We start from the raw sequence: 15,893 nt of genomic DNA, 5'->3' as shown, positions 1-15,893 counted from the left end.
GGTAGAGGACCACCTGACCACCATTCTGACCAGAGTGGTCAGAATACGAGATGGCAGTGCCAGGGAGTCAAGAGTGCAAACACATCTGGAAAGTAACTTTCCACTCACCTCCCCACCCCCACTGCTCCTTCCCTGGCCTCCTAATCTGATCTTGGTATTTATGGAGATGCTGAACAGATCCGCCCTCTGAGGACAGAGCCTAGGAAGACCCCACAGCCCTGTTGATCTCATTACTCTGGGTCTTGTCAGCAGACCTGCCGCCCTGCTGCTCATTCAGGCTTGGGGCTAATCATATTAATTGAAATATTAAACATTCAGAAAAGTGAATTATAATGAACTCCCCTCACTCCTCCTCTCAGTCAGCAATTGAGGAGACAGCTGCAGGCAGCAAAATGTCTTCAATCCTTCGTTTAGTTTGTGGTCCCCAGATGGAAGGTTTCAATCTGAGAGGAGAGGCAGGGTTTAGGGGAGAAGAGGTGGGAGCTCTCTTTAGGCCCTAGTTGCTAGGTGACTTTGGGCACACCTCTGTTTTCCTTCCAGCCATGGGAGAGGGTATCCCTATGAGGTAAATGCTGGGGTGGGGGTTGTGTGTGTGGGGAAATGACCAGAGGCCCATACTGGGGAATTGCTCTCCTGGAGGAAATGAGGCTTCCAGCTCCTAGTTCCTCCAAGGTACTTTCTCTTCCCACCACCCCCAAGCTCATCCTTTTTCTTGTGCTTTTGCGCTCAACATTAAGATGTCCTACATTAAAAGATTATTGACTTTATAAAGGGAGAGCACACTCCTGGTTTTAGATTCTTAGGAACTGAGAAGTGCTAAATAATTGGGATGCTTTTCAGAAAGGACAAAATGTAGTGATGGCATGTGTGGGCAGAGTGACTGGTCACCAAATACTTGCTGGCCTCACTAGTTGAAAACAAGAGTGAAGACTTCTGCAGCAGAATCTATAAGAATGTACAGAGAGCACCAGCTCAGGTTGGATGCATGAGATAAGTACTCGGCTGGCGCACTGGGAAGACCCGGAGGGATGGGATGAGGAGGGGGGGAGGAAGGGGGGATCAAGATGGGGAACACGTGTGGATCCATGGCTGATTCATGTCAATGTATGGCAAAAATCACTACAATACTGTAAAGTGATTAGCTTCCAACTAATAAAAATACATGAAAAAAAAAAAAAAAAAAAAGAATGTACAGAGAGAATTGATGCTATAACCTTCCTTCCTTCAAGTGGAGAGGTAAGACAGGCCAGCACAATTTACAATAGTGAGAACTGACTCATCACTCGCGCGCATGCTCAGTTGTGTCTGACTCTGTGTGACTCTGGCTTCTTTGTCCGTGGGATTCTCCAGGCAAGAATACTGGAGTGGGTTGCCGTTTCCTACTCCAGGAGATCCTCCTGACCCAGGGATCGAATTCAAGTCTTAAGCATCTCCTGCATTGGCAGGTGGATTCTCTACCACTGTGCCACCTGGGAAGCTGTTTGAAAAAATGAAAGTAGCTTCTCTCATTTCCACATATGTGTATTTGGGGTTTAGGCCATGGGATGTGGTCAGTCAAGAGAGGCTTGATTGATTCTCAAAGCACAAGAAGATCATAGCCTAGCAGAAGGAGGACATTAATCATTTTATGCATGAGGGTGGGGGGCGTGGAGGGAATTCTGCATGTATATGCCTATTATCTCTGTGTGTGTGTGTAGATTTTCCAGTCCAGGTCAGCACTGTTTACTATAATGCAAGCTATATACATATACATATGTATATATATATATATAAATAATTAAAAATTTTCTAGTAGCCACATTAAAGAAAGTAAAAATGAAAAGTCTTTTCATAATATATTTTCTTTAACTGATATATTCAAACTATTATTCAATGAGTATATGATATAGCCAAAATATTCAACATGTAATCAACATAAGGATTAATAATGAGATATTTTACATTTTTAAAATACAGAGTCGGACTTCCCTGGTGGTCCAGTGGTTGAGAGTCTGCCTGCCAATGCAGGGGACACAGGTTCAATTCCTGGTCAAGGAAGATTCCACATGCTGCAGGGCAACTGAGTCCTCAAGCCACAACTATGGAAACTCTCGCATCCTAGACCCCATGCTTTGCAACAAGAGAAACCACTGCAATGAGAAGCCTGAAGACAGCAAATAGTATCCCCCACCCTCAGCAACTAGAGAAAGCCCACGCACAGCAACAAAAATGCAGTGCAGCCAAAAACAAATAAACAAAAGATTAAAAAAAAAAATACAGTCTTCAAATCCAGTAGGCATTTAGCAGTTACAGCTCATCTAACACAGCAAATTTCAGCCACAGGTGTCTGGCTATGACCACAGTACAAATCTAGAGGTTTTACTACTAACTTCTCTGGGGAGTGGAGGGGTGGGCAGAGACAGGTCTTGGCTGGGAGAAGTATCACCTCTGATTAACCTCTGCTTCAGCCTAAAAGAATCACTTCCGACAGATGGCAGCTTATCTACCTCTCACTATAATTCACGCTCCTAAAAAACAACCCAAATGATTACTAACCCAGATGGGGTTTCTGGGAAGAAGCTTTTAGGCCACTATTTAATCTACCTCTGGAGGTTTTCTCCTGGCTTGAGAACTGCCAACATTTTCACTTCTTTTCCTCAGTCTTTTTTTTTTTTTGTCCACACTGCAGCTTGTGATATCTTACTTCCCTGACTGGGGATTGAACCTGGCCCCAGCAGTAAAAGCACCAAGTCCTGACTACTGGACCACCAGGGATTCCCTCCTCAGTCTTTTCTGAGAAGCAGATGGCAGAGAGACCCTCCCAGGCCATGGCCTTATATTGGGCAAGCTCTTTCCTTGCTCCTTGGGTGTATGTGCCACATGATGAAGTTGTTCATAAATCTGAAAAGACTGCCTCCTTTTGCGCTCTCTTCCCTGCCTCTCAGGCAGTCTGCTGGGTATGATCTCTGCGGGTGTAGAAACTCAGCACTTGTGTGTATTGTCAGACAGCCTCCTGCCCTTTCTAGGTGCTATTTTCAGCTCTCTGACTTTTTGTCTCACTTTCTCTTCTTAATTAGCTAGTAGAAGAACACATCTTGAAGACCAACTGCCTTTCCCCTCCTGTGTATCATTGGGAGTGGGAGACATGATTTAGAATTTATAAGCAGCACAAGGAGGTCAGTCCAAGATGGGAAACTTCTGGCAGGATGTCCCCAGGTCCTGTCCAGCATTTTTAGCCCGAGAATGTTCCTTCCTTTGTAGAACTCAGTTCATTCCTTGCTATGGGGTGCTTTCATGTTTTGTTAAGAACCCGAGACTTCAGTGTCAAGTGTCTACAGGACAGATGGAGGGGTTTGGCTTCCGGGCCAGTGGAAAGGGAAGAAGCCTAGATTCTCCATTACTACTACTAAGGCTTTAAGTAAGAGGGTCAGGAACCAAATTCTGGGAGATTCTGCCTTAAGGAATCCTTTTTCCAGTTTCACTCTTTTTTTTGTTCAGTTACTCACTCATGTCCAACTCTTTGCGACCCCATAGACGGCAGCACACCAGGCTTCCCGGTCCTTCACCATCTCCCAGAGCTTGCTCAAACTCATGTCCATTGAGTTGGTGATGCCATCCAACCATCTCATCCTCTGTCATGCCCTTCTCCTCTGCCTTCAATCTTTCCCAGCATCAGAGTCTTTCTCAATGAGTCAGTTCTTCCAATTAGGTGGCCAGAATATCAGAGCTTCAGCTTCAGCATCAGTCCTTCCAATGAATATTCGGGACCGATTTCTTTTACGAATGACTGGTTTGATCTCCTTGCAGTTCAAGGGACTCTGAAGAGTCTTCTCCAACACCACAGTTCAAAAGCATCAATTCTTTGGTGCTCAGCCTTCTTTATGGTCCAACTCTCACATCTATACATGACTACTGGAAAAACCATAGCTTTGACTAGATGAACCTTTGTCAGCAAAGTAATGTCTCTGCTTTTTAAGGTTTGTCATAGCTTTTCTTCCAAGGGACAAGTGTCTTTTAATTTCATGGCTACAGTCACCATCTGCAGTGATTTTGGAACTCAAGGAAATAAAGTCTGTCACTGTTTCCATTGTTTCCCCATCTATTTGCCATGAAGTGTTGGGACTGGATGCCATGATCGTAGTTTTTTGAATGTTGAGTTTTAAGCCAGCTTTTTCACTCTTCTCTTTCACCTTCATCAAGAGTCTTTAGTTCTTCTTTGCTTTCTGCCATAAGGGTGGTGTCATCTGCATATCTGAGGTTATTGATATTTCTCCCGTCAGTCTTGATTCCAGCTTGTGCTTCACCCAGTCCAGCATTTCTCATGATGTACTCTGCATATAAGCAGGGTGACAATATACAGCCTTGAGGTACTCCTTTTCCAATTTGGAACCCATCCGTTGTTCCATGTCCGGTTCTAACTGTTGCTTCTTGACCTGCATACAAATTTCACAGGAGGCAGGTAAGGTGGTCTGGCGTTCCCATCTCTTTAAGAATTTTCTACAGTTGTCTTTCCAGTTTTGCTCTCAAGCTAAAGAAAAAACAATTTGAGGTTGAGTGGGGTCAAGAAGAAGGACTCACTTTCACACAGAGCCAAGCTGGAAATCCAGTCTCCAAATCTGGGGAAGGGGGTCCTTTAGAGTCCCTCCGGACCTTACTCCCTGACTTCAGATTGGCCCCCTCATTGCTTCTCTCAGCCCCGCCCCCTGCTGGAGAGGGCCGGGCTTGAGGGCGGGGCCAGGCTGGGGGCGGGTCCTCACCGGCTGTGCCGCCCGTCGCCTTGACGACCGCGACAAGATGGCGAACCTGCCGGGCGCGATTAAGGGGCTGTACCCCGAAACACTGAGCCCAGAGCAGCTGGAGAAGCTGCGCGGCTTCAAGGTGGGTGCGGTCCCAACTCCCGCCTCCATCGGAGTGCAGCTCCTCCCCGGGTGAGGGCCGGGCCCCGGAGAGAAGGGATTCGGGAGCCTGTGCCCAGATAAAGGGGCGGAAGGCTGGGGGATGGGGACACCTCCGGCGGACCCCTGGCTTCTGGGTCCTTGAACAGATCCTGACAGGCGCTTGAAAGTGCAAAAAGAACTACAATAGGAATGGACCAGAGAAATGGACCGAAATGACTGCCGGATACTTTAACTTAGATACAAACAAGAACTTCCCAACGGTAGAGACCCGACTTTAGTTAAGGCGCCTAAGCCTGAGCCTGAGACAGCAGCCCTGGAGATGTTAATAATCTGTAAGAAGAGAGATGGCTTAACTTTTCAAACATCCTGGGAAGAGACCCGGGTTCAGGGAGCCCCTTGTTTCCCCAAGCCCTCTGCACCTCCACCTGGAACCCTGAAATCTTTCTCTTCATGGAGGGTGACCTTTTGCTCTTGCCCCCCAGATTCAAACTCGGATTACCAATGAGAAGTACCTTAGGACCCACAGAGAAGTGGCGTTGCTCCTAAGTGGTTTCTTCAGGTAGGTGGTTTTCCAGACTGGCCTTGAGTAAATAGTGGAAATTTTTACCAAATCTCGCTGGGGATAGATGAGTGTGAGTCACCTCCTCTTTGTTTAAACACTGTTTGTTGCTTCCTTTAGGGTCTGAAGATTAGAAAATATCCTAAGATCGAATATTTCCTAATGCTGGGGCCTGTGACACCCAGGATTTTCTTGTTATTTCTAGAGGCTTCCTTCAGTTATCTCAAAAATATTAATATGCATTCATTTTATCTGTGAGGATAAATATATACCTTCTGACACTTGGAAGAAGGAATTTGGCATTGAGAAACTCAGCAGACAGCTACTGGGTGTAGAACACTATTCTCCACAGTGGTATTTAACAAGATCATTAGAACTTAAAAAAAAAAAATTACAGATGTCTGGCCTTTCAGATGTACCAGAGAACATTGTTGTAGAAAGACTCCAAGGGTTGGAAGCCACTCCCATGTAAGTCCTGGGGAAAAGAAAACCATTTTCCGCCATATCTTGGAAACCTTTTCCCTTCCCCCACACTGCTTTTCAGCGTGGCATTTGCTTGAATGAAAAAATTTCCTAATGGGATGAAAAGCAAGGAACTGAGGGGGAAAAAAATCATGGTGCATCAATGGATGGAAACAATAGAGCTATCTCTGTTTGGCTACAGACAAATAGACAAGATTTAAATAATAATGGCTTCCATATCCAGGCACTGTGTTGGTTTCCTGCATTAGCAGTTATCACACTGTATTGTAATTGCATTGTCCATCTTTTGTCTCTCTCCCTGGACCAAAGCTCTAAGCTGGTGGAGCCATGTTTTTGTCCCCAGGGCCCACACAGTGTATGGCAAATCGGTACATTTGTGCTGATTCTCCCAGCAGCTCTACAAAGATAGTTTATTATCAGTTCCATTTTACACATGAAGTACTTTCCCCAGGTGCTGAACCAGGATCCAAACCCCTGGTTTTTCCACTGTGTTTTACTATAAGCACACAGGAGCTGGGAGCCAGAAGTAGTGCTCTCCTTTGTCTTTTAAGGATTTTTTTTTTGCTCATACTGGAGTGCATGCATGATCTTAAGTTCCCTGACTAGGGATTGAACTCAAACTTGAGCCCCCTGCTGCAGAAGTGTGGTAACCATTGGACCATCAGGGAAGTCCCTGTCTTTTTAAAAGTAGGCCTAGAGGGGTGTCTTTCTTCATGCTTCATTGTTCTTCATATTTTAGCCGTTTCTCCAAATGGCAGTGCAGTCTCAGAGGGCAGAGAGGGGAAGGGGAACGGGAAGATGGAAACCTATCTGTGAAGTTTGGTTTTATTTGGGTTAGGGGTAAGGCTTGGCCAAAAGATCGATTAGGGGTCCTCTGACAGTGTCAGCCCTGGGGATCGGGCCATCACTTTCTGTACCTTTTCTTCTAAAGGGAGGTAAAGGAAGACATCTATCCTGTCCTGGGGAGCTCACAATGGAGATTGGGAATAAATGATAAAACCTGAAATATCTCACTATTTGCAATGTTCACAGACAAAAGGATTAAAAGCAGTGGGGGTGGTGAATGAAGAGGGCATTGTTTTAGTCACATGGCAGGAATGGCCCTGCTTCTCTGCCCAGGAACAGTTTCCAGGAGTAGCCTGGTGGCTGCAAGGACAACCCCAGGCAATTTTTCCCTCTCCTTCCTTATCATCCCCCTCTTGGGCCAGGTAGGCCACGAGGCCTCTCCTTTTGCTGTCCCTCAAGCTCCTCTCATGAAATCCTCCTGGCCCTTTTTAGGCCTTTCTCTTTCTGGGATGGAGGTGGGAGGAACAGAGAAGTGTTTGAAGTTTGAGGGTTTGTTTTCGGGCTTATGTGTGTGTGTGTGATTGTTATTTCCTTTGGATGGTACCAGAATGAACCAGAATCAACCTGTCATCGTCACTGGATGCTTCTGATGGTCCTTCCTATGAGAAAAGAGGAACGGAGAAGAGGGGACAGAGTCCAGGGTAGCATGCCTGTCCTCACCTGTCTGCAGGTCTCTGCTGTAGACTCACTGCAAGCCGTGAGAAGCCCCACAGTGTTTTTGTTGGGAAACTGGCTCCCCACTTGGCTCTTCCAGATCCTAATGATTTATGGCCATTCAGCCACAGCTTTCTGGTCTGTACTTATATATACAGTGTATGGAACTCTTCATACCTTGAATTTGGGAACTGAAAAATGGAAGGAGTAGGGATCTAACCTATTTTTAGGCACCCAGAGATCTCAGGTTTTAGGCTGAAGATAGGAAACAAAGTGTGACATTGTAGGAAGGCTTTAGTAGGTGTTTCTGTAAACAGCCAGGCAGATGAATCTTCCCAAACCATAGCACCAATCATATCATTCCTTGGCTGGAAAAAAATCTGCAGTGGATCCACAATACCGCCTTAAAAAATTCAATTGAAATATAAAATAGAAAAGAAAATGGCATGAACTTTCACAAACTGAGAATACACATGGTACTAGTGTCCAGATTAAGAATTAGAATCTGACCAGCACCTCAGACCCTTTGTGGCCCTCTCCAGTCACTTCCTCCAAAAAGTTAGTATCCTGACTTCTTTGTGTGTGTGTGTGTGTGTGTCCTGACTTCTAATTGCTCAGATTTGTATTGCCTTTCTGTATCCTTTGAAAGTGAAATGAAAGTTGCTCAGTCATGTCTGATTCTTTGTGACCCCATGGACTGTATAAGGATTCTCCAGGCCAGAATACTGGAGTGGGTAGCCTTTCCCTTCTCCAGGGGATCTTCCTGACCCAGGAATGGAATCGGGGTCTCCTGCATTGCAGGTGGATTTTTTACCAACTGAGATCTGAGGGAAAGCCCTCTGTGTCCTTTGTATAAATGGAATTCCACAGTATGTGCTCTTTTGTGCCTGGTTCTTTTGCTCAGCAATATCTTGTAGCCCCTCCATTCTCCTTGCTTTATAATATTCCACAGTAGCACTTTACCACACTTTATTTATTCATTCCCATCATCTCTTTTGGGCTTCCCTGGTGGCTCAGATGGTAAAGAATCTGCCTGCAATACAGGAGACCCAGGTTCAATCCCTGGATCAGGAAAACCCCCTGGAGAAGGAAATGGCAACCCACTCCAGTATTCTTGCCTGGAGAATCTCCATGGGCAGAGGAGCCTGGCAGGCTATGGTCCACGGGGTCGTAAAGAGTTGGACATGACTGAGTGACAAACAACATCATCTCTTGAACTGAATAGGAATGTCTCTCCCTGGTCTTTAAGGCCGTCCACACCAGACCCTCCTTCACTTTCCTCTCTTTCCTGCATGTGCCCCCACTCTAGCAAGACTGGACCCCTCTGGTTGTTTCACTGAGTGCTCTTTTAGACACTGGGGAAACAAAAGTGGAGATGACCCGGTTCCTACCCTGGAGGAGTTCACTGTCAATAGACTGTGAGCTGTTCCCTTTACTTTCCGGACCTTTGCTCCTGTTGCTTCCTTGTCCTGGAAGTCTCTTGTCCCTCAGCCCTTGTCCCGTGTGTAACTCAAGGATTCTCAAACGCCAGATGCTGTGTGAAGACTTGGGGGGTCTTGTTTGAAGAGGCAGCCCTCTCTTCTCTGATCTCTCAGCACGCTATTCCGAACCCTCCTGTAGCACTACCTGAAGGTTAGTTGGTATTTTGGGAGCTTCCCTGTTTCCTTGTGCTTGACTGTCTTTTCTTTGAGGTGGGGCTGTATTTATCTTTTTAAAATCAATCCCTCTTATATAGTGACTTACACCTAATTTGTGCTCAGCAGTTCTCAAGTTGAAGGAGGAGAAGGGAAGCAAAATTGTTGAAACTTGGAAGGCAGGGGCCTCCTGGGCAGGCAGGGCAGCTGTGGCCACGAGGCTATGTTGCAGAACCCTGGCCTTGGAGCCACACGACCTGGGGCTCCACTCCTTTATTTACTCGCTTTATGAACTTGGGCAAATGGTCACCTTTTGAAAGCTTGGTTTCTTCCTGTGTAAAACGGGGCACATCATTGCTGTTTCACAGGGTTGGAGAGTGAGGTAATATTTGTGGACCTGCTTTATGAGCCATAAAACTCCGTGGGATGTGAGGCAGTTTCAGCTTCCCAGTGGACCGGCACTGCGGGTGTCGTCACAGTGTCCACGGGCCTGCAGGGCCAACAACTGTCTCACATCTGTCCTCTCAGCTTTGTTTCCTGCGCTCTCTCTCCCCACCCGTGGCAATTTCTGGTTGCTCTTCCTGGGAAGATTGTGGGTGGCACACCTGTCCCCCAACACGTGAGACCCTCAGGGACGAGGCAGCGAGCTCTTCAGCCCTGGCCTGTCCTCGGTTTTGTGAAATGACTGTCGAGTGAATGACAAGCTTCACTTGGCTACAGCACTCGCTGTTTCTCGAGCTGAGCGTTCCCTAGGCTCCTTGCTTCTGGCCCTGGATCCTGACTTGAAGGAGAATCACATCGGAAAGGGTCCTTTGCGGGAGGCCTCTGGCTCTCTGCCCGCGAGGACAGGTGTGTCTCAGGTCATCAGCCGACAGCTCGGGACCTCCGCCCCGTACCCCTTGTTGTTTTCCAGAGAAATGTTTTTGAAAAGACCAGACGACATTCCGGAATTTGCCGCAGGTGAGTAAGGCAGCATCCGTTTTGGGTGAGTGATCAACGCGCACCAGGAGTGTTCCTGTGAATTGTGACTCGGACAGGGCAGAGCCTGGGATACCACTTCACCTGATGTCTCCCAAGGGAGCTTTTTTCAAAACTCTCTTTCCTGCATGTCATTTCCTCAGAATGAGGACAGATAAGAAATGAGGCAGAACTTCCTCGTGGTAAAGATGGTTAAGAATGTTGAGATTCCCAAAGGGACAGACAGGCAGCTCTTTTCCCGGGAATCTTTTTTTTTTTTCTCTCCTGGGAATCTTAAAGCAGGAGTCTCAGCCCAGGCTGTGCATTAAAGTCACCTGGGGAGATTTTAAAAAATACGGATGCCTGGCCCCCCCCCCCCAGGGTTTTATTTAATTAGTCTGGGGTGGGGCCTGGCATCCACGGTTTTAAAGGCTCCCCAGGTGATTCTAATGGGCTCCGCTGCCCTGAGAGGGCTTGAGGTCAATGGTATTTAAAGGGAAGGGGCTAGGTCGACTGATTTCTCGGGTCCTTTTAGCCCTGGGAATCGGTTACAGCCTCACAAGATTCCTGATTGAATCTAAGTACGTCTTTGCTGCCACAGCAGATGCTGCCTCTGATTCACATTATGCCGGGTGTATAAAAATCCTCCTCTGTCGTCATCCTGTGAGAGCCTGGCCCTCCTTGGAGAGGATATTCTCAGAGAGGGCGTGATGTCTCAGACAGGAGCCGGCAGGCCGAGTAGAGACAAGAATAACACTTGGTATTTATTTGGGCCCCAAGATGGGCCTGGAGCAGAAAGCCAGAGACTCATCAACCCTCTAACGGCTTCCTGTGCGTCAGCAAGCTGAGAAGCCAGTGGCAGGGTGGTGTGGTGGGGACCGGGGCCACCCCGTGTCCCCCTTCCTGGGAACTCTGGAGCTGGAGGCTCAGAAGTGCTGGGGGTCGGGGCAGTGCAGATGGTGACCCTGGAATTTGCTGTGACATCTCATATTACATCGTAAAACCGAACCGCAGGAACAGTCCTGCCAAGACAGAGCTGTCCTAACTTTTTAGCAGAGTGAGCTGTCTCTCCCCTCATCTCTTCCCCTTGGGTTTAGATGATTTCTTCTTTTTGATTCTCATCCCAGACTATTTCACGGATCCAAGACTTCCCAACAAGATTCACATGCAGCTAATTAAGGAGAAGAAAGCGGCTTAATTAGCAAAATCACGATGCTCAGCTGTTGAGAGAGACCAGAAAGAATCCAGCCTCTGGTGGGTGTTAACCTCACTTACAGACAGAGGCTTCTTCACTCCTGTGAAAATAAGCACTGGCTCCTCGGCCCGGGGTGTGAAAGAAACCAAACAGTCTGCAGAGAAGTTTCTGCAAGTGTTGAGTTTTCCTGACACTACCTTGGGGAATTAGGGGCTGTGAAGAGAGGCCTAGGGTTTGTCTGGCATATCTGTGGCAGAGACATCCGTCTTCTTAATCTAGTGACGTGGTTGAGGAGAGTGGAAGTTGGAGTAGTTCTGGAGAAAGAGGGAGGCAGCGAAGCGGGGGTGGGATCTGTTACCACAGGCTTCCTGTGAGCTCCTGTAGTGGCCTTTTCCTTGTGTCCTTGGTGGTGGGAGTGGAAGGGCTTCCCCACTTCTTCTGGAAGGGGTGGAGGCCGCCTCCCTCACAGCGTTTGGATTGGGCATCCTCCCATCCCCATCGTCAAGCCAGACTACCCTATGAGGGCCAGCACACATTTTCCAGGCAGGCTTTCTGAAATGATTTGGAACGTTGGGATTTTTAAATGTGAGGTGGGAAGAAGCCACACTCCTGATTTAGCAGCACCATTTCTTTTTTTGCAGGGTCATCTGAAAGCCAGAGAGCTCTGTTGCCCTCAGTGTGGGTTTCCAGGCTGCCCTGGGCTGCGCCTGCTGTTGCAAAGGCTTTTAAAGATACTCATTAAAAGCAGACCTTCCTGTGCTCTCTGCTTTATTTCAATCAGGAGGAGGAAGACATCCTTCATGGGAGGCTGCTCTACCCCTCCTCTGACCCGGGAGGTAGCAGGGCCTGTTTCTGTGCCCATGGCAGAGGCCTCTCAGCTCAGCCAGTGGGCTGGTTCATGTGCCTTAGCCCCGTCTACTCCCTGCCCCTCCAGGCTCTCCCTCCCAGAGCCAAGACCGGGCAAAAGAACAGCGGTGAGCATCTGGAGAGGACCACAGCTGGCCATGGTGGTACTCAGACTAGCAGAGTCCGTGCTTCCGAGGTGGCTTTTGTTTTTTATCTCACCTCCGGGGTTACTGTACAGAGTACAGGTGATGATTAACTTTTATTTCCATAGAAGCAATAATAAGAGGAATTGGGTTGGAAGAACAGCAGGAGTGAATGAGATTAGACATAGAAAACCCACTCAGGCTCATGAATAAGAGTGAGGGGCTCAGAGGGGGACTTTGTTTTGGGGGATTTTTAGGAACAAGCTGCCCAGCCATTTCATTTTCAGTGTTAGAGGCAGGAGAGTGGGCCAGCTGGCCTTGTGGAGTCCTTTCTAGGCCTAGAAGTTTTGCATGGATGTGTCTATGTCTCTGGCCTCCACGACGTACTAACTCCACTGTAGGAAGGACCTCTCACTTGCATGTCACTTGTCAGCTTCACCATGGCTACAGAAACACCAAATATTAATAATACAGACTGAAGCAGGGGCTGTATTTATATTTGCCTTGTCTCTGCTGTCTTGTCCCCAGCTACTGTCACCTGAAGTAGTAGAAAAGGCAACCAGATGGGGGCGGTTAGAGAACTGTTGGTCTTCCCTGGTGGCTTAGACGGTAAAGAGTCTGCCTGCAAGGCCAGAAACCTGGATTTGATGCCTGGTTGGGAAGATCCCCTGGAGAAGGGATTGGCTACCCACTCCAGTATTCTTGTGTGGAGAATTCCGTGGAGGAGCCTGGCCTACAGACCATGGGGTCACAAAGAGTTGGACATGACTGAGTGAGTAACACAGAACTATTAAAACTGCAGATAATAAGCTATGCGATAGGAACCTGAGGAGTTATTTTAAGTGCTTTCAGAATCACAGTTCAGCAGCCATGGATCTGATAATGAGCTATCCCTGTTTAGAAAATCCAAACGAAGCTATCAGCCAGACACACATCCACTAAGGACCCCTGATGTGAAGTGTTAGATCAGACACTCTCGGCGCCTTCTGTGGGAGAAGAGACCTGCAGCAATGTGAAGAGAGAGCAGAGTGTTTCTCAGGGTGCTCAAATGCGTGATTTAATACTGTGACTGTACAACGGCCCGTGATTGGGGAGTTTCCTGGTAAAAAGAAGAAATGCATTCCACTGAAAATACATTTGAAAGCCTTTCTGAGTAAAGAATGCACTTAACACAGGTCTTAGTGTGAGAGAGACCGTGTGCTAGGTCCTGGGGATAAGGCGGCGATCGTCCCTCCCTGTAACGGTTCAGGGTCTGGGAGACTGGCCGCTTTACTCCCCAAACCTCAGCTGTCTACCTGTCTCACCTTTTAGATCGAAAACTCCACCAGGGCAGGGACCACACCTAAAAGGCGATCTTGTTCACTGTTGAGTTTCTGACTTCCTATCAGTGTCTGAATACAGCAAGTGCTCAGTGTGTGTTTGTGGAGAGAATGCTTGTATAATTGAGTGACCAATCCCATCGTGTACCTATGATGGTAGCAGGGGCGTGATGCCCGAGGCAGCAGAAGAAAGAACACCTGGTCCGTCTGTGAAGTGAGGGAGGCCTCACGGAAGCTGGCATGTGATGGGTAAGAAGGGGTTTGCCCGCAGACATGAGGGAAGAGGCCTGGGGCAGTCAGGGTGTCTTGGTGCTTCTGTTCTGTTCAGCAGGGTGCTGGTGGCCTGCTGATGCTCATCACCCCTTTCTTCCTTGCTTCCAAAGCAGAAGAGGGCACAAGAGGAGGGGAGGGGAGCAGCTTTGGCTCAGTCCCAAAGCAATGTCTTCTGGCCCCTTCCTCCCTGACTCACTCTCCACACATAGCAGCTAGAATGATCTTTTAAGAAACTTAAATAAGTGTTACTTTCCTGCCTAAAACCCTTTGGTGGTTCTCCATGCACTTGAAATCCAGATGCCTTTCCCAGGACTACAAACCCTCACAAGTCCCTCCACCTTCTAAGACATCCCCCTCTGCTCTCTTCCTCCCGCCTCACTGGGCTCCAGCCACACCAATCATTCCTCTCCTCCTCAAACATGCCAAGGTTGTTCCCACTGCAAGGCCTTTGAACTCTGCCTGGATTTCTCTTCCCCAGAACCTCATAGAGCTAGTGATCCAAGCTGGGGTGCTTTGTGCTGGAGGGAAGAGTCTGCTAAACAGACCGGCCATGCTTTTCTCACGGAGGGCAGCTGCCAGAGCTGGTTCAGGGGCCGCCTCTCTGTGGCTCCCACCTTTCCCCCCATGGTCACAGGAAAAGCAGGAGGACCTGGAAGGGACTTGCCAGTGGTGCTTGCCTGTCTTTTCAGAAAAGCAGAAGCTTCCTCAGGATACCCCCTTCACCGCCACCACCCTCGCCCCGCCCCGCCACCTTTTATCACCATCTTGGCCAGAACTGTGTACGTGGCTCCCTCTTGAACGGTGACTGGGAAACTGAGGGCTTAGCTAGTCAACAGTGCCCTCCGTAGCTTCTTGTCACTTCCTCAGAGAGTCTTTTCCTGGGGATCCAACTGAAGTAACCTCCCCCAGACATTTAAAAATCTTTAATTAAAGTACCGCATCACTGTTTGTTTTCTTTTCAGCACCTACCACTGTCTGATACGATCTTGTCGGCTCGTTTTCTTGCTGCTGTTTGTGGCCCAGGAACCTGAGCCCCAGGGAGCAGCCTTGTCTGTCGTGCTCGTCACTCCCAGGCCGGCACCCGCAGCGCTTGCTTGGATGGGTGGGTGGTGGTTATAAGCCTGACTGTAGGTACCATGAGGCTTGATTAAGGCGGTGGCATGAAAAGAAATGAATCCTAGTTGTCTTTAGGGGGAGGGATTGCCTGGGCTTGTGATTTGAATGGGGTGGAGTTATAAGGGGGGGTGGTAGATTCTAGACTGACTTCCAGGTTTCTTGTGTGGACAAGGAGAGGGGTGAGAGGATCGTTTACGTATGCAGAAGGGTTGCATAAGGGGCAGAGGAAAAGGCGAGATGGATTTACTCTTTGGCTGTGCTGCGTGGCTTGTGGGATCTCAGTCCCCTTGCTAGGGATTGAACCCGGGCCACGGCAGAGAAAGCACTGAATCCTAACCATTAGACCACCAGGGAACTCCCCAGGAGATGAATTAAGACCAAAAGGTTTCCACCGATGTGTAACTGGGTCGTGGGTAATACTGATTCAGTGGGGTTGACAGGAGTTTGACTGCAGTGGACGTAGTAGCGATTGTGAACTGAGGATGTGGAAGTGGATGCATGCTCCCTATGGACATGACCTTCTCGGACCATGGCCGGGAGGAGGATGGAGGAAGGGCAGTAGGTGGAGAGGCAGCATCAGGGGTGGGCTTTTGTAATGGGAGATGCTGAGCATCCAGGGATCTGACGGCTTCCATTGCTGCAGGTCTGTTTTAGGCTAAAAAATGTTTGGAGCATCTCGGAAACGGCAGATGGGCCCTGACATTCAGAAGTAATGGGGACTAATGGGCAGGCCTGACTGCCATCATGCGACCCAGAGCGACCTCCGTGTGAGTTTTCTCATCCTCATAATTGGAGCAGAAGCTCTCATGGGCTTGCTCTCCTCACCGGGTGGGGGGCAGGGCTGGGCCGTTAAGCTTGGGCTCTCGTCTCACTGGATGGGCCTCTGCTGCCCTCTCCTGGGCGAGACGCCACTCGGAGAATGCCCGCTCCAGGCCCAAGTAGTGAGCAAGAGGAAGAGGAACAGGGCTCGGAGTTGGGAGCATGTTCACAC

At 48.5% G+C, this 15,893-nt stretch overlaps 1 protein-coding gene across 1 annotated transcript; it reads left to right on the top strand.

The window, feature by feature from the left end:
* The first annotated feature begins 4,729 nt into the window (after nucleotides 1-4,729).
* Nucleotides 4,730-11,965, top strand: RIIAD1 (regulatory subunit of type II PKA R-subunit domain containing 1). Its single transcript, XM_043876845.1, has 5 exons — nucleotides 4,730-4,857; nucleotides 5,360-5,436; nucleotides 9,967-10,013; nucleotides 11,138-11,264; nucleotides 11,847-11,965. The coding sequence occupies exons 1-4, from the start codon at nucleotides 4,774-4,776 to the stop codon at nucleotides 11,206-11,208; spliced, it is 279 nt and encodes a 92-aa protein (XP_043732780.1). The 5' UTR covers nucleotides 4,730-4,773; the 3' UTR covers nucleotides 11,209-11,264; nucleotides 11,847-11,965.
* Nucleotides 11,966-15,893: the final 3,928 nt, after the last annotated feature.

Source organism: Cervus elaphus, chromosome 20 (assembly GCF_910594005.1).
Source record: "Cervus elaphus chromosome 20, mCerEla1.1, whole genome shotgun sequence".
Taxonomy (NCBI): domain Eukaryota; kingdom Metazoa; phylum Chordata; class Mammalia; order Artiodactyla; family Cervidae; genus Cervus; species Cervus elaphus.
This window is presented reverse-complemented; position numbering and strand designations above follow the sequence as displayed.